This window comes from Rhamphochromis sp. 'chilingali', assembly GCF_963969265.1.
Source record: "Rhamphochromis sp. 'chilingali' genome assembly, chromosome: 10".
Lineage (NCBI taxonomy): Eukaryota > Metazoa > Chordata > Actinopteri > Cichliformes > Cichlidae > Rhamphochromis > Rhamphochromis sp. 'chilingali'.
Genome location: NC_137937.1, coordinates 4446580 through 4465270, shown reverse-complemented (window position 1 = coordinate 4465270; position 18691 = coordinate 4446580). Strand labels below are relative to the sequence as shown.

The 18691-nt window shown below is 43.4% G+C and overlaps 1 protein-coding gene across 1 annotated transcript in view; it reads right to left on the bottom strand.

Annotated features, from left to right (window-relative positions):
* LOC308403908 (glutathione hydrolase 5 proenzyme-like) overlaps positions 1-16512 on the bottom strand; it is a gene marked incomplete at its 5' end in the record, with an annotated part of 48516 nt that extends 32004 nt beyond the window's left edge. The window contains 2 exons of the mRNA XM_080893703.1: positions 16162-16256; positions 16456-16512. Of these exons, the coding sequence (XP_080749829.1) occupies positions 16162-16256; positions 16456-16512 (152 nt within the window). The remainder of the gene's footprint in view (positions 1-16161; positions 16257-16455) is intronic.
* Positions 16513-18691: the final 2179 nt, after the last annotated feature.

The window sequence follows — 18691 nt, the reverse complement described above, 5'->3', positions numbered from 1 at the left end:
CAACGTCCTTTCCTTTGGCAAAATGGGTCAAAAGAAGGACTTGACAGGCTCAGAAAAGTCAAAAATAGTGAGATATCTTGCAGAGGGATGCAGCAGTCTCAAAATTGCAAAGCTTCTGAAGCGTGATCATCGAACAATCAAGCGTTTCATTCAAAATAGTCAACAGGGTCGCAAGAAGCGTGTGGAAAAACCAAGGCGCAAAATAACTGCCCATGAACTGAGAAAAGTCAAGCGTGCAGCTGCCAAGATGCCACTTGCCACCAGTTTGGCCATATTTCAGAGCTGCAACATCACTGGAGTGCCCAAAAGCACAAGGTGTGCAATACTCAGAGACATGGCCAAGGTAAGAAAGGCTGAAAGACGACCACCACTGAACAAGACACACAAGCTGAAACGTCAAGACTGGGCCAAGAAACATCTCAAGACTGGTGTTTCTAAGGTTTTATGGACTGATGAAATGAGAGTGAGTCTTGATGGGCCAGATGGATGGGCCTGTGGCTGGATTGGTAAAGGGCAGAGAGCTCCAGTCCGACTCAGACGCCAGCAAGGTGGAGGTGGAGTACTGGTTTGGGCTGGTATCATCAAAGATGAGCTTGTGGGGCCTTTTCGGGTTGAGGATGGAGTCAAGCTCAACTCCCAGTCCTACTGCCAGTTTCTGGAAGACACCTTCTTCAAGCAGTGTTACAGGAAGAAGTCTGCATCCTTCAAGAAAAACATGATTTTCATGCAGGACAATGCTCCATCACACGCGTCCAAGTACTCCACAGCGTGGCTGGCAAGAAAGGGTATAAAAGAAGAAAAACTAATGACATGGCCACCTTGTTCACCTGATCTGAACCCCATTGAGAACCTGTGGTCCATCATCAAATGTGAGATTTACAAGGAGGGAAAACAGTACACCTCTCTGAACAGTGTCTGGGAGGCTGTGGTTGCTGCTGCACGCAATGTTGATGGTGAACAGATCAAAACACTGACAGAATCCATGGATGGCAGGCTTTTGAGTGTCCTTGCAAAGAAAGGTGGCTATATTGGTCGCTGATTTGTTTTTGTTTTGTTTTTGAATGTCAGAAATGTATATTTGTGAATGTGGAGATGTTATATTGGTGTCACTGGTAAAAATAAATAATTGAAATGGGTATATATTTGTTTTTTGTTAAGTTGCCTAATAATTATGCACAGTAATAGTCACCTGCACACACAGATATCCCCCTAAAATAGCTAAAACTAAAAACAAACTAAAAACTACTTCCAAAAACATTCAGCTTTGATATTAATGAGTTTTTTGGGTTCATTGAGAACATGGTTGTTGTTCAATAATAAAATTATTCCTCAAAAATACAACTTGCCTAATAATTCTGCACTCCCTGTATATATATATATACTGCAAGTGTATACCCAGCACTTCCAGTATATATATATATATATATATATATATATATATATATATATATATATATATATATATATATATATATATATATATATATTCTACAAGTGGTCCATCTAGCCAGATCTATACATGCTGCGCTATGGCTACACCCAGAGAGTTCAACGATGACCAGCCTGCACTGAGTCCCCGTCCCAGCAGGGTGCAATGCATTTCTGGACATCTGGAGGACTTCGAACTCACCTACCCAGCTCACCGTCTTTATAGCCCCACAGTAAGACCAGCATCACCACCGAGTCTAACTTATTCTGCACCACTCAGCCCTGGGTGTTCCCCTAGCTACCCTGCAGCTATTCGCTATGGTACGGCAAGTCCAGAGGATAGATGGCTAGATAGATGAATAGGATAGGATAGATGAACAATAAGCCAGCAAATGAAAGAAGTTGAAGTGGAAATGGACAGGGTCAGATTGCCTTCGTATCCACAGAGTGCACATCTGCCTCACCCTTCATACCACTATGCCGCATTTCAGCCACATTACAGTAGCGTCCCCCATTTAGAACTGGGTTACCCTGTTCGGCCTCCCAGTCCAAGAGCTGCACCTACCATTCAGCAGCAGGCTCTACACACTCCACAGAAGTCCCTGCTCCTCAAGTGCAGGTTGACACTGCTGCACCAAACACACAACCTGCTTCAGAAGCCTATACCGGCCTCCGCATCCACAGCTCCTCCAGCCTGCTTGCCTCCGTTGCCAAAGCAGCCTGTACCTCCTGCTTCAATGCAGCCAGAACCACATGTGCCTCAGCCAGTGCCCTCTACCACACCTTTACAGCCTGAACATGCCCCGCCAGAGCAGCAGTATGTGTTAGGATGCCTGGGTCTTTGACCCACGGTTTTGAGTTTATTATATTATTTATCATTTCTAGTCTTTGGTTTCTTTGTTAGAGTTCTGTCTTATGGTTTATGTCTCTCTATAATCCATAGTTGCTAAAGCTTGGAAGCCTTCCACAAACGTTCTAGCTTGCGACAATATCTCCTGAAATTACGAATGTTTTCATTTATCCAAGGACGAGATTTCAAACATAGCACAGTACTTTTTTTCAGAGGTGCCACCATGTCTAAAATAAAATTACACTGATTATTAAAAGATGAGACAAGGGAGTCCAAATCATAAGTCATTTCAGCGTTAAACATGCCAGAGAACATTTTGGTAGCGTTCTGGTTTATAATTCACCTTCCAATCATTATTTTGGGAGCCGGAGGCTCCAAATGAAACAAGTTAAAATAAATGCAGCTATGGTCACTCACATGGACATCTTCCACACAAATGTCATTTAAACCCAAGGAGAAAACAAAATCCAATGTGTGACCCTTTATATCTGCGGGACCAGAAACATGCTGCTTAAAGTTAAAAGACTCTGTGATAGTCATGAAGTCAGCAGCCATGTTACAGGATGCACCATCAATATGAAGGTTAAAATCTCCCAACATTACAACCTTTTCCAATTTAATAATGGATGACAGGAGGTCGTTAAATTCAGTTAGAAAGACTCCGGCAGGTCCAGGGGGTCGGTAGATTAAAATACAATAAAAGGTTTGCAAAGAGCCGACCTTAATCATTTGCAGCTCAAATGAAGTGAAGGAATCTGAATTCATCAGTCTGCATGTGAATCTGTCCTGGTGCACAACAGCGAGTCCTCCGCCACGTCCCGAAAGACGTGGAGTTCCGATGATTTTCAAATTTCCTTCAGATGTATATAATCCATGTTTTGTTGCCACGTCTCAGTTAAACACATGAAGTTGAGAGATTCCTTTATAAAAAGATCATGTAAAATAAACGATTTGTTTGTGATTGAGCAAGTGTTGAGCAGGGCAAACCTGATCAATGATGTTTGGTTGGTGCACTCAACAGCTGACTGCAGTGGCACTCGAATTAAACACCTGTGCGCAGGTTAATTACTTCTAATAAGGTAGCGATAACTACTATGCCGATTTCAACACAGACAGAGAACTCATCATGGGCAGACACGGCATAGGCACCTGCAACAAGAATGGAGAGCTGTTCACAGACTTCTGTTCCTTCAATGACCTAGTCATAGGTGGCATCATCTACACCACACAGGAAGATCCATAAGACCACTTGGACCTTGCCAGATGGGAAGACTGACAACCAGACCGAACACTTCACCATCGACCGCAAGTCGAGGCGAAGTATGCTGGACGTCAGAGTAAAGCGCGGCACGGATGCATCCTCAGACCATCAGTTGCTGGTGGCAACACTGAAGACCAAGTTGAGATCCCTCTGCAACTCTTCAGGAAGACCACTCCACAAGTTCAACATCCAGTTTCTGAAAGACAGCAAGCAAACAAAAGAGTTTAACTGTGAAGTCAGGAACAGATTCAGGGCGCTGGGGGATCTGGTTGAAGAGACAATAGAGAACCACCGGACAGAAATAAAGAAGACCTGGAAGGCCATTTGCACCAAAGTCCTGGGGAACAAGGAGAGGGAGCAGAAAGAGTGGATGACAAAAGAGACATGGGAGACGATAGAGAAGAGGAAGGGGGTGAAGCAGAAAATTAACAGATGTCAAAATCAACATGAGAAAACAGACCTCAGAGCATAATATTGGGAGGTGAACAGAGAAGTTAAGAAGAGTGCCAGTTGGGACAAAAGACAATTTGTGGAAAGTATGACAGAAGAGGCAGAAACAGCAGCCAAGCAGAAGACCATAAAGCGAGAGTATGAGATCACCCAGACCTTGCCAGGAAAGAGTTTCAACCCAAGTAAGCCAGTCAAGGACAAGAATGGAAAAACCATCACAAGTGACGAAGAACAAAGAAGAAGATGGGTGGAACATTTTGAAAAGATCCTGAATCGACCACCACCGCAAACAGTTCCTGACATACCACAAGGAGAAGAGCCCCTCTGTATCAACACAAATCCACCATCAAAGCCTTCAAGTCCGTGAAATAAGGAAAGGCACCAGGGCCTGACGGCAACCCTCCAGAAGCTCACAAGGCAGACGCGGCATCAGCAGCTGAGATGCTACATCCTCTCCTAGTGAAGATATGGGAACAGGAGCAAGTGCCTCCTGACTGGAAGTGTGGGTACCTGGTGAAGCTCCCCAGGAAAGGCAACGGATCCCAGTGAGGCAACTGGAGAGGAATTATGCTGCTCTCCATCCCCTGCAAGGTGTTGACCAGAATCATCTTAGAGAGACTGAAGGAAGCACTGGACAAGAGACTGAGATCAGAGCAGGCAGGATTTAGACAAGATCGATCATTTACAGACTACTGACTACTGCTGAGACTCTCTAACCTAACCAGAGACGCCATGGAGGGGTTTACAGAACAGTTTGGTCCGACTTCGCTGATGGGAGTGCAAAATCGAATGGCCCTTGACATGTTGTTGGTGGAAAAAGGGGGCGTGTGCGCCATGTTTGGAGACCTCTGTTGTACCTTTATCCCCAACAACACTGCCCCAGATGGCTCAGTAACTCGAGCTCTGGAAGGGCTGAAAACTCTGTCTAAAACCCTGCATGAACACTCAGGAATTGACAACCCGCTGGAGAGCTGGATGACATCCGTGTTTGGACAATGGAAGGTGTTAAGATAGTCATTGTGTGTAAATTTGGGTCTAGTGGCCTACAGTGATGCTGACTGGGCAGGTGACACTGCCGACAGACGCAGCACTACTGGTTACTGTGTACGTCTATGTAACAACAGTTCTTTAGTTTCATGGAAGACCAAGAAACAGCCCACTGTGGCGCTCTCTACCTGTGAAGCAGAGTATATGGCTCTGGCTTCCACAATGCAAGAGTGGCATTAATGGCATTAAGCATGAGACATCAGCCCCGTACTCACCCCATCAGAACGGTACAGCCGAGAGGGGGGTGGCGTACTCTTTTCGAGATGGGCAAGTGCATGCTAATTGAGAGTGAGCTATCGAAATGCCTATGGAACTATGCCATTCAAACTGCTGCTGTAACATGGAACAGATGCTTTAATAAGCGAACAGGGAAAACACCCTACCAAATGCTGGCAGGTAAAAAGCCAGACCTGTCAAAGATGCAGAAATTTGGGTCTGTGTGCTATGCATACAAACAGGACAAGGGGAAACTTGATTCAAAATGTGTCCAAGGTTTCTTTGTAGGTTATAATAAAAACAGTCCTGCCTACTTAGTTTACCACCCCGAAACTGAGAATGTTCAGAATCATAGACTTGTTAAGTTTGTGAGCAAAGTAAATGTAGAAAGACAAACACAGACAGATGAGGGAGAACTAAATGATGACTGTAGCAGAGTAAGACAGCCTATGGCTAACAGACCTTCAGAGAAAGGTGACAAGGACAATGAGGAGGTTCCAGAACCTATTGTGACAGACAAAAGTCCACAAAGTGGTATACCTGATGAGCGTGAACGAAAAGGGACAAGTGTGACAAGTGATGGATTTGTCAACAAAAGGTATCCTATTAGGGAGAGAAGAAAACCGGGACATTTAAATGACTTTGTAGCTGCCAACAGTGGCAGCGATGAGATCCACACTACCATGGACTACTGCTACAGGGCAGTGTGTGGTGTCCCAAACACATTTAAGGAAGCCATAGAATCAGCTAACTCAAAGAACTGGATCAAAGCCATGGATGAAGAAATACACTCGTTACGGGAAAATGACACTTTTACCCTAACCACTTTGCCAAAGGGAAAGAAAACAGTGGGGGGGAAGTGGGTTTATTCCGTTAAGAGTGACATTGAGGGAAACGACCGATACAAGGCAAGGTTCGTAGCCAAGGGTTACAGCCAACAGTTGGGGATAGATTATGGAGAGACATTCTCACCAACAGCCAACTTAACCAGCATAAGAGTTTTGTTACAGAAAGCAGCGCAGGAGAACCTGTTACTCCATCAAATGGATGTGAAGACAGCATATTTACACGATCCCATTGATTATGAAATCTACATTGATCAGCCAGAAGGTTATGAAGAGGGAGAAGGGCTAGTCTGTAGATTACAAAAATCCTTGTATGGGTTAAAGCAATCTGGTCGTAACTGGAATAGGATCTTGCATGAATACCTAACAGCGAACAGTTTCAGGCAAAACCCAGCAGACCACTGTGTTTATACCAAAGAGACAAAAAATGGCATGGTGATTATGATCATCTGGGTGGACGACCTGATAATTGCTGCTGGCAATGAAAAGGTAATGAAGGATGTGAAAGAAATGCTTTCAGTCAAATTTAAGATGAAAGACTTGGGCAGACTTAAGCATTTTCTGGGTATTGATTTCACTCAGTCTGATGGATGTGTAACAATGTCACAAGAAACCTATGTCAACAAGATACTGATGAGGTTTAACATGCAGAACTGTAAACCCAGAGAAACCCCCTGTGATCAGAAGTTGTGTTACACAGAAGGTGCTACTAAGATAAGAGATGTGAGGATGTATAGAGAGGCTGTAGGCAGTCTTATATACCTCGCATCAGGTACCTGTCCTGACCTGAGTTTTGTGGTAAGCAAGTTATCACAACATTTCCATGAGCCTACAGAGGAACAGTGGGGAACTCTGAAACGTGTTGAGATATCTCAAAGGGTCCAAAGATAAGAAGTTGTGTTTTAGAAGAAACACAGATGAAAATTTGGGTCTAGTGGCCTACAGTGATGCTGACTGGGCAGGTGACACTGCTGACAGACGCAGCACTACTGGTTACTGTGTACGTCTATGTAACAACAGTTCTTTAGTTTCATGGAAGACCAAGAAACAGCCCACTGTGGCGCTCTCTACCTGTGAAGCAGAGTATATGGCTCTGGCTTCCACAATGCAAGAGTGTATATATTTAGAACAGCTTTCGAAAGGTATAGATGACTACAGATACACTCAAACAATAGTGTACGAGGACAACCAGGGAACAATTGCCCTGGCTAAAAACCCTGTGAGCCGACAGAGGTGCAAACATGTAGACATTAAATATCATTTTGTAATGTCCATTGTAAATGAAGAGAAAATGTGTCTGTTATATTGCACCACTGAAGAAATGGTTGCAGATGTTATGACCAAACCTGTTTCTAAGCTAAAACTTGCTAAGTTTGCTGACGTTATGTTTGGTGCTTAAAAAGAAGAAAAAAAGAGAGAAAAAGAAAAAGGAAGTGTGGTAGAGATTGTACAACTGTTTATCGTTTATTGTACAACTTTTCTTTAGATTCCAGCAACCTGAGTACAAGAGGGGGTGTTAAGATATTCATTGTGTGTACTCATGTTGTACAGAGTTTAACTGCATTATGGTTACTGTGGTTTAACAGAGACAGTATTTTAGTTGTCACCACAAGGAGGCACTGTTTCATTGTAAGAGCACGGATGCTGCGTCATCACGCCCCTAAGAAGAAAAGTATACCACAACGAAAATGGCACCCATGAGGAAAGTTTTGCTGCGTGTTGATGAGGAATAAAGTTCCCAAAATATTAAGGACATTTTTGCCTCCGTCGTAATTTTCCTTCGAGTTGATCGCTGTCGATGCTGCAACACTCAACAGAAGGGGTTTGTTATGTCTGCAGTGCTTTCTATTGCCACTTTTTTGGGGATCTTTGTCACCTGTGGGTGTTGTCTCATTCCTTGTGCCAGAGGATTGTTGGAGAAGGTCATAGCGAGGGCAGTGGACCCCGGAGCGGTGGTTCCGGTGACCATGATGCCATTAATTGACTTAGAAGCAGCCGAATGGGCTGAGGAGTGACACAACATGGCGTGTGGTGACATTTCTTTCAAAATGTCAAGAGAGGGAATGTGGGAATGCAGAAATTATTTTACAGCTACAATACAACTTTCATCATTAACCTTGCATTAATAATATAACCCACAGCATTGATATTGCATTAAGATGTTTATTAAAGTTGCTGGCCTCAGATTAACCTTTCTCTTACATGTACAACTATAATCATTGTATACACACATTGCATTTGGGCTTATTAAGAAGTGTATTCTGCTCAGTCAATAAAAGGTCTCAAGCTTTGTGGAGCGCGATGTTTTCACAATCTATTGTAGGTGACTTGGAGCAATAGAAGGTTAAACAGCATTCACGCTTACAGACATATATGCTTTACAGTTTTTTTTACAGACACTAGGACACATTTCTCAATACTTAGGTCACTTTTGCAAAACTCCTCACACAGTGAGTACAACAGAAGTCTATGTGGGCTAAACTGAGGATCAGTTATCATTGTTTTGGCACAAAATGCATTCAATGACTACATCTCTCAAATTTCATGAATTATTTTCTCACTCAGACACAAAAACTGCCAAAAATCTTTGTACGTACAGGACATTTTGCATGTATTTACATACTGTTTTCAAAACTGTTAAACTTATGGCCAAAACAATAACACAATGCAAAACTTAAAAAGACAGCAAAATCCAACAGCAATATTTTATTGAAACATATTTTAAATCTAAAAATGCAGTTTAACCAGCCACAGCTGATTCTCATTGTAGATGAACATCTACACAGGTGTTACTCCTTCAATTTTTCAACTCCTTCAATTCTGGCATGGCAGAAGATTATTTCCTAGGTGTGTTGCCCTAGATGACATAAGATGTGATGTGGATGAGAACCTGTGGCCAAATGGAGGAGACCGAGTAGATTAGCATTACTATTGTATGTGTATCAGTGGATGGTGTGTATACAAATTCTTGTATTTTGGGATTACTTAGTGCAAAAAAATAAAAATACATAAACAAATATTAACGAATTCTGCATGATGTCTGATTCATTCCAGTAACATATATTGAAATTATAAACAGAGATGTGTCCTTGTTTTACACAAGAAAACACTGTGTAATGCTACATGTTGTTAGTGTTTTTTAGGTCATTGTTTTGTGGGTGACAAAGTGTGTTTGTCGGCTGTCAACCTTTGCTAGTGTTCTGGAAGAATGAGTTTATTTGAGACCTGAATAAAGTGTTTTGGTAGTTGTAGTGCATTTTGAATGTGAAATGAACTGCTTTGCCAAGCTGAAGGTCAGTTAGGAGAATTGTGTGAAGAGTTTTGCAAAAGTGACCTAAGTATTGAGAAATGTGTCCTAGCGGCTGTAAAAAACTGTAAACATAGGCCAGGCCGAAGGCCTGAAATTTCTTTAGCTTCTAACTGCATTTGAGTTTGCTTAGTAACAGATGACAGAAGACGAGTCAAGAAGAGGACAAGCCCCCAGGGACCATCTGGGCTTGAAACTAATTGCCATGTATGGAGAATGTGATAGAAAAAGGAACTTCTTTGTCTGTTTTTAGCTCTTTTAAATTGATTATTTACTGTAACTGATGTATGTGATGTTCATTTGATGCATGAAGGGGCGTAAACCCTGATGTATTAAATACATTCTGAAATGTATTTTGGGGCGAAGATTGACGCTGATGTGTTGCAGCAGACATCTTCCCGCGCGTGTGTTTAAATAAAATCATTGTTTGACTGCACTCTTCTGGGCCTCTGTTGGTTTGTTCTGCTGCTCAACATTTCGAATTTGGGACAATCGCCACTCTGTGCATCATCATCGAGCAGTCTATCGAATGGCAGTCTCTCTTGTACACAACCTTCGTCGACTTTGAAAAAGCCTTCGACAGTATTGACAGGGAGACCATGTGGAAACTGATGCAGCACTACGCAATCCCGTAGAAGCTCATCAACATCATCCAACAGCTTTATGAAGACTCGTCCTGTTAGATCATCCACAATGGAAAATTGACCAACCCCTTCATAGTGAAAACCAGAGTGAGGCAAGGCTGCATGTCAGAAAAACTGAGGTGATGCGGTTGAACAACCGACAAGAACATCCACTGCAGCTTGTCGCGGTTCGAATTTTTGAGGAAGAGACATACGACTGAAAGTCCATAGTGGGTCAACACAAATGATTTTATTAAAACACATATAGGTGGTGAAGATAGGCTCTGCAAAACATCAGGCTCCATCTCCCCCTGACAATAGGTGGGTGTAATATTTATACTTATGATGACCAGTAACTCCAGCGAGGACATATTCTAAAAAGGAACCGCTACTTCCTCTGTTCCTCCAGATGCTTCCTGTTATTCTACTTGTCTAGACTTAAACAACACTTGCAATCAGTTTACCCAGACAGGCTATGTGTCTGTGTCGTTAACCTCAGTACATGACCTCCCTCTACGTCATCTGTTACCAGGCAAACTCCAGTGCAGCCTGCTGAATGCACACAGGCAACATGTAGTAAATTATACTGTAAACATGTAGGCAACCTTTCAATAGCTGAACTTTGCTCCATTGATCGGCCAGACATCGCGCTGCCCGTAGCTTCAAACCATTAATTAACTTAACCGAGCTTCAACCCTTTAATTATGCAATATGTGTATAACATGATTACAGTTGCACCTGCAATGAAAGATTATTATGTGCTTATGCTAACACCTGAAATACAGACTTTAATATAACCTCACCAGTTTCAATAAATGTGTCAATGAAATGATAACAATGATAAATCATAAATGATGCAACAGTAATAATAAGGATTATGAATAGTAACATAGATTATGGATGTAAAATAATATTTCATCTCGACAAGCTACAGGGAGAAGACTTGGTGGAAACCGACTGCTTTGTCTACCTAGGAAGCATAGTCAACAGCGATGGCGGCGCAGATGAAGACGTTAGGAGCCGGATCAACAAAGCAAGGCTTGCATTCAACACCCTGCGACCCATCTGGAACTCCAAAGCCTTATCTCAGTGCATCAAGATCTGCATCTTCAACACCAATGTGAAAGCAGTCCACCTGTATGGGTCCGAGACGTGGCGGGTGACCAACACCACTACCAGCAAGACACAGATTTTCATCAACAAGTGCTTGCGACACATCCTCAACATCAGATGGCTTGAGAAGATCTCAAACAGAGACTTGTGGAAGAGAACCAGCCAGAACCCGGTCAGTCAAGACATCAAAATGGGGCTGGATAGGCCACACACTTCGAGAACCATTTGACAACGTCAAAAGGCAAGCACTGGACTGAAACACACAAGGAAAAAGGAAAGTGGGGAAACCCAAACAGACGTGGAGAAGATCTGTCAAGAGTGAAGTGAAGGCCGCTGGAATGGCATGGACCCAGCTGAAGGCACAGAACAAAGTCCGTTGGCGTGGTGTTGTTGCGGACCTATGATCCACCAGGAGTCTACAGGAAAATTGATTGATTGATTCTTGTGGAAGACTGGACAAAATGGAAAAACTGGCATCCTGGTGAGAGGATATTATTTTTTTTTTTGAGCAAGTTATTGATGGCAGAAACTGTCAATCCAGTACCGGAAGGGTGAGCTCCTTAGGGAATGGAACCTGGCATCTTGGTGCAAAGAGCTTTTTGCATTTGCGAATGAGGAATAGAGACAGAGAACCTGACGTTTTGGTGCCGAAACATCTGCTGCTTAGCATATGAGGGCTAGCTGCGGAGAAGCTGACATCCTGACGGTAGAAAGATTCACTGCTGCTTTTGCTGTGATAAATTCAGAGAAACTGGCAACTCTATATTAGAAAGCTTGCTGCTGCGTTTGAGAATGAGGGGTAAAGAAGGGCCAGGCATCTCGGTGCCACCTTGCTATTGCATTTGCAAAGAAGGGATAGAGGAAAAGAAGCTGGCATCCTGGTGCCAAAGCTTGCTACTGTATTTGCATAGGAGGGATAGAGGAAGAGAACCTGACATCCCGGTGCCAAAGCTTGCTACTGTATATGCATAGGAGGGATAGAGGAAGAGAACCTGGTATCCCAGTGGCAAAAGCATGCTGCTACATTTTGCCAATGGGGGATAGCACAAGTTGCGAAGGAGGGATAGAGGGAAAGGAAACTGGCAACGAATTGGTAGAAGCCTTGCTGCTGCTTTTTTAAATGAGGGATAAAGGAAAACTTGACAACCCAGTGCCTTTTTTTTAAACTATGCTGAGAAACTGGCAACCCGATGGTCGACGCTTGCCGCTGCTTTTGTGAATGAGGGATAGAGGAACCTGGCAACCCGGTGACGACATTAGCTGCAGAGTTTAGCACTGGAGGGATGAGTGGCTGAGAACCTGGCAACCCGGTGCTGACGTTTGCTGCAGAGTTTAGCCGAGGAGGGATGAGAGGCAGGGAACCTGGCAACTTGATGCCGAAGCATGCTACATTTTGCTACCGAGGGATGGAGAACTGGCGACTCTGTGCCTTTTTTTTTTTTTTTTTGTCTTTGCTGAGAAACTGGCAGTTCACTGGTAGGAAGCTTCCTGCTGCGTTTGTGAATGACGGATAGGGAAGAACCGGGCATCCCAGTGCAAACTTGCTTGAGCATTTAGCGAAAGGAGTGATGGAAAACATCACGGCGATGGAGAAACAGTAGAGCATGGAGCTAGCGACAGATTTCCAGCTTGCATTAAATGATGTTATGGACTGATTCTTATATAGCGCTTTTCTACTCTCCCGGAGTACTCAAAGCGCTCTATACAGCATGCCACATTCACCCAATTACACCTATTCTCACAAGCACTGACTCTAAACTGAGTGCTGTCTAACCACATTCACACACATTCACACTCCGATGGATGCATCGGAGGGCAACTTGGGGTTAGTATCGTGTCCAAGGATACTTGGCATGCAGACTTGAGGAGCCAGGATCGAACCCCCAACCTTCCGATTAGTAGGTGACCAGCTCTACCTCCTGAGCTACAGCCACCTCCTCTGTTAGGAGGAAGGAGCAATGAGCTGAGCTCGTCCCTGCTACCTGGTGCTGGAAGGTGGCTGGACCTCACATCAGCTTTCGACACAGTTGACCATCACATCCTCATTGAAAGGCTGAAAAAAATGGGTTGGTGTATCTGGAATTGCTTTAGAGTGGTTCTCCTCTTATCTCCATCACCGATCCTTTTCTGTGGCAGTCTCCGATTTTAGGTAATCTTTTAGGTAATCCTCTACCTCCCTTACTTATGGTGTCCCTCAGGGGTCAGTTTTGGGGCCTTTATTGTTTTTAATTTATCTTCTCCCCCTCCAGCATATAATGAGCTCTTTTGAGGACATTTCTTATCATTGTTATGCTGATGATATTCAGTTGTACGTTTCTTTTATGCCCCAGGATTTATCTAAGCTTCAGCGTCTGAATGATTGCTTAGATTTGATCAAACGTTGGATGGCTGCAAATTTCCTCCAACTCAACGAGAGGAAAACCGAAGTCCTCGTATGCGCCCCTGATAGGTTTCTATCGCAGATAGTGAAAGCCCTTGGTCCTCTCTCACTTTATGTTAAATCCTCTATCAGGAATTTAGGTGTCACCTTTGACTCGAGTCTCACATTGGATGGGCATGTGAAATCTATGGTTCGGTCTTGTTTTTATCATTTGAGAAATGTGGCTAGGCTAAGCCCGGTTTTATCTCGTGCTGAACTGGAGATTGCTATACATGCATTTATTTTGTCACGCTTGCATTATTGTAATTCGCTGTTTATGTGTCTAAGCAAAGGTTCTCTGGATCGTCTGCAGGTTGTGCAAAATGCTGCAGCTAGGCTTTTGACAAAATCCTCCAAGTACTCACATGTGACACCGTTATTATCTCAGTTACACTGGCTTCCTGTTAAATTTAGAGTTGATTTTAAGATCCTGGTCTTGACCTACAGAGCTGTGCACGGACTGGCACCTGCCTACATCTTTGACCTGCTACAGCCCTATGTCCCAAGCAGGTCTTTGAGGTCATCTGATCAGGGCTTACTTACTATAAAAAATACTAAGAGGAGGACTAAGGGTGACAGAGCTTTTGCCACTGTGGCCCCTAGACTGTGGAACTCTCTCCTCCAAGCATTAAGAACTGTGGACTCAGTAGCTGTTTTTAAAAAACAACTCAAAACTTACCTTTTTAAAACTGCTTTTGATTAATTTTTTGCCTGTTTTATTTTCTCTTTTTAAATCTTTTTATGACTTGTAATCTTATGTGCAGCACTTTGTGATTCTGTCTTGAAAGGTGCTATATAAATAAAAATTTATTTATTCATTTATTATTATAACAAAGCATGCTGTAGCTTTTGCTGTTGGAGCGGCGATTTGTTGGGCGCGTGGGTATGGCGTGCCTTCTGGGTTTGGCGCTGATGTCCGTCGGCTTTCCGGCTAACTTGCGCCGGCCTGTGGGACCATTTCGGAGCAATGTGAGAGAAGTTATGGGTTTGCTGGTGGGCAACCCTGCTGGCTTTTGCTGAAGTGGTGGGCGGCCAGAGTTACTTCATAACTGGATTTAGCGGAGATAAGACAACTGGATGGATCAACGTAGCAGACCGTATGTCAGGTGGTAAGAAAACTGCTATAAGGTTGTCAGCATTCGGTCTCTCGGAAACGTTGCCGTAAAGTTCGGTGTGTTTCTTGGATTGCCAGAGGAAAAGCGATGAACGGAGAGCTTGAGTAGTTGTTCGTCTGATGGGCTGACGGATGAGAGGGCGATTGTAGCGAATGGAAGGGTGAGTGAAATTATGTTACTCCTGTGAGATAAGCTGTGCTTAAAAGTATTCGCTGAGAATGGACCCTGTTTGCACATAAACGAGAATGAACAGCTTGATGAACTGGGGGAACCTAAATAGATAACAACCGGAAGGAGCGTGTTTGGAGGCGTGGTCCTGCTCCTGAAATTCCAATACATAATCTCCAATTGCTGAACATTGCTTTAACCGAGGAATTATCCAAAGTGGCAGTGATCTTATATACACTCTACCTAATCTAGCTGAGTGGCTGGAAAGGAAGGTCCAGACTTTGCATGTGCCAAATCGCAGGCCCCTTCCCAGCTGCACCAGCACATACTGAGTATAAGCATCGGAAAGCAGTGAAACAACAGAGAGCCAAACCTCCTACTGTTCTGCTTGGCAGTCAGCAGGCATCGAAGCACTCTTATCCTTCTCCTAGCCCTGCCACTGTACCACACTTGAAGAAGAGGGATCGTTTCAAGCCCTTCACTACCTCAGTGCCTATGCTGACTTTGCCACACTCACCTGTACTGCCAGAGCCACCTGGATAAAGGAAAAAAAATGATGTTGGAAATGTGGGAGCGGACATTCCCCAGAAAATTGCACTCTGAAGAAGCCCTGTGGGACATGTGGAGAACAATATCTGCTCATACTACATGATGTCACTACTGCAGAGAGCATTCTGATCGTAAATACATCCTCCAACATGTCTTTTTTTGGACCAAGTCAGCCATTCAGGGAGAGTAGTGCTAAAGGTTGTCCCAGTGTAATCAGTAATTATTTACTAATTACTTTTTTCAAGTAACTTGACCAACACTGTTGACAATACACCAAACTTGTAAGAATAATGGTTTCTTAGTTATAAGGCTATTTCTCCATTTTTGAACAATAATGGAAGGATGGAAATTTTTAATAAATTTTAATAATACCACACTGTGCAGCCTTACAACTCAGAATTCATTCAAAACTATTGCTATTGTGTTTGCAGACAGAAAGATCGCAGGCGCGCACTCACACATGTCCGGTAGAATGTCTCGTAAATAGGGAAATGGCGTGAAGATTTTGCATTGACCTGTAATATGCACATCACAGTGAATTTTGCCTTTTATGAAATGGCATATTGATTTTGTAAAGAAGGTGAAATTAGAATGTAGTTATGAGTAGTTATCTTGTAAATAGATATAGAAAAAACATAAATCCATGATGATGACGCAGGTTACGCCATTCTCAAAGATGTTTTAGCGCTAAAGTTTGCATTTAGAACAGTGCATAATATTATGCGTAATGTGAAAGCAAAAATGTGTCAGAAGTTTGAAATGTTACTCACCGTCCAATCTCTGAACATTTCCCGGAGTCTGCGGCCACTGCAGCTTTTGAGAACGTGCAATCAGGGTCCTTGCGCGACGGGGTAAAAAAAACATACTCCGCAAATTACACCAATTATAATTGCAGCAATAATTAAGAGTACACTTAAGAAGATAACCCAGCATTTCATATTTTTGCATCCTAGTCTTTCTTCTCCTGACTCAGGCATCGCTGTTTTCTTCTCTACGTAATTCACTTCGTCTGAAAGTTTACAGCTTGTTCATTTTCCAAGATAGCACAGTGACGTAATGCGCACATATATCCGCTGTGGGTACTGGTAGGCGTAGCGTAGCGGAGACGTGTGTTTGTTCATTGGTAAGCAGAGCTACCTTCTACGATGTTTAGCGCTGCTTCCTCTGCCTCTCTCTGTGGAACTGACCAGTGGAACCATGAAGTGCCGATGTTGCGGTGATACGGGGTTAACCTGTAATATTGGTGACTCTAGTCTGTGATGGGCTTACAATGACAACCATTCATCCATCCATCCATTCGCTTCCGCTTATCCTTTTCAGGGTCGCGGGGGGCGCTGGAGCCTACCCCAGCTGTCATAAGGGCGAGAGGCGGGGTACACCCTGGACAGGTCGCCAGTCTGTCGCAGGGCCTGACAACCATTCAGTCACATGAATTTCTTTATTTACTTTATATACATATGAATACTTTTTCTCACTTTTTCCCACAAAACCCTGTGTTTGTCAATCACACTTCACTCAATACAATTTGTTTTTTTAAATAAAACATTTTATAGTCAGACATTTTTGGATTAGTAGCCCCTTAGTGCCCCGCTCATTCCTTAATCCTCTCTCTCTCTCTCTCTCTCACACACACACACACACACACACACACACACACACACACACACACACACACACACACACACACACACACACACACGTGTCTGCAAAACCTCAATACAACCAGACAGTTTTGTAGATGATTTTCCTCCTGTTGTCCTGCTGCTTAGAAAGAATGCAAGTTTAAGTCGCATTGTCACTTTTCTAACTGGAAATTATGTAGTTGTATCTGCACTGCATTATATAGATTTTCAGTCTTTTGGTGCCTCATCCCAATATTGAAACATGCTGGAATCAAAATCAAAACAGGAATGCATAACTGCAAAATAGCAACATTTATGATAACAATAACAATATAGCCGATGGTCAGTATGTATTGTACAGCCAATATATGAGTGTTTACCTAAAAATTTCAAGAAATAAAATAACATTTCTGAGCTTTTACAATGTTGTCTATGCACTTTTTAAATTACATTTAAATAATTAATTATATAATAATTAATTATTTAAATGACTTGATCATTGATTTATACTCTCAGTATATCCAGGCTTTTTTAGACATGTGATTGAATTATAAGTATATGATCTGTATTGTCCTGACTTTTACAATGGAAGAACAAGTAAGAAATTGTACAAGATAGATGAGAATGTGCACAAATAATCTGAGCAGAAGAGGGAAAGAATGTCAGTCAAACATGTGGGTTGTTGTTTCTTCTTGATCATCTTTAGTGATATTCGGTGACTTGTTCAAATATTTTCCAGGAGTACAGAATCTGCTACAGATTTTGTGGCTTTGTTAATGCAGGAAGGTCTGACACTTAAAGCTATGCTGTCTAACATAACTGACTCTCTTAGAGAGACAGAGAGAGAGCGAGAGACAGAGAGTGAGTGAGTGTGTGTGTGTGTGTCTGTCATGCGCCGCGGCGCGCGTGCACAAAAGGATCCAGACGCAGACTCCGCGCTAACAGAAAAGACACTTTGTTGTAATAACGAAAGGCGACCCGGGAAAACTAGGGAGCAAAACAAGAAACTAAAAACCCGGGGAAACAATGACACGAGGAAGCCGGGATCGGGACCGTGGGAGCTTGGGAGGGAAGTGTGGCAGTCCGTGAGCAGGAAGTCCGTGGGGATAGCGAATGGGCCAGATGATGCACCGAATGATCCAGTTGAGCCGGAGGACAGGCAGGTGGCAGATGCCGAGTCGAAACCACTGTGGGGTGACTAACGGACTGGCGTGGAGCATCCTCAGCGCCGGGTTAAGTAGATCTTCGTGTAGTCACCGTGATGGAGAGCAGGTGTGCCGGTGATGGCCCAGCCCGGGGGTGTGGCTACCCGAGCATCACGCATTCCACAGACACAGGACCACGGACCATGACAGTGTCACACACACATACACACACACACACTTCTTTGCTTCACTTCTTTTACTACTTTGTACAGCACTTTGGTCAACTCTCTGTTGTTATTAAATGTGCTTTATAAATAAATGAAATGAAATGAAATAAATGAACATAAACAACTGGAGTAGCAATTGTCTCCTTAATAGGAGACCAGTAATGGACCCAGCAAACTCCCTACGGAACCGGCAGCGTGCAGACCCTGCCTTCCCTAACGAGAGGAGAAGGCAGGAGGCTCGGCATGCCCGGGAGCGCGAGTCTGCCTTTTATGGGACTCGATTGGCTCTAGGTGGGCCGCGCAGCC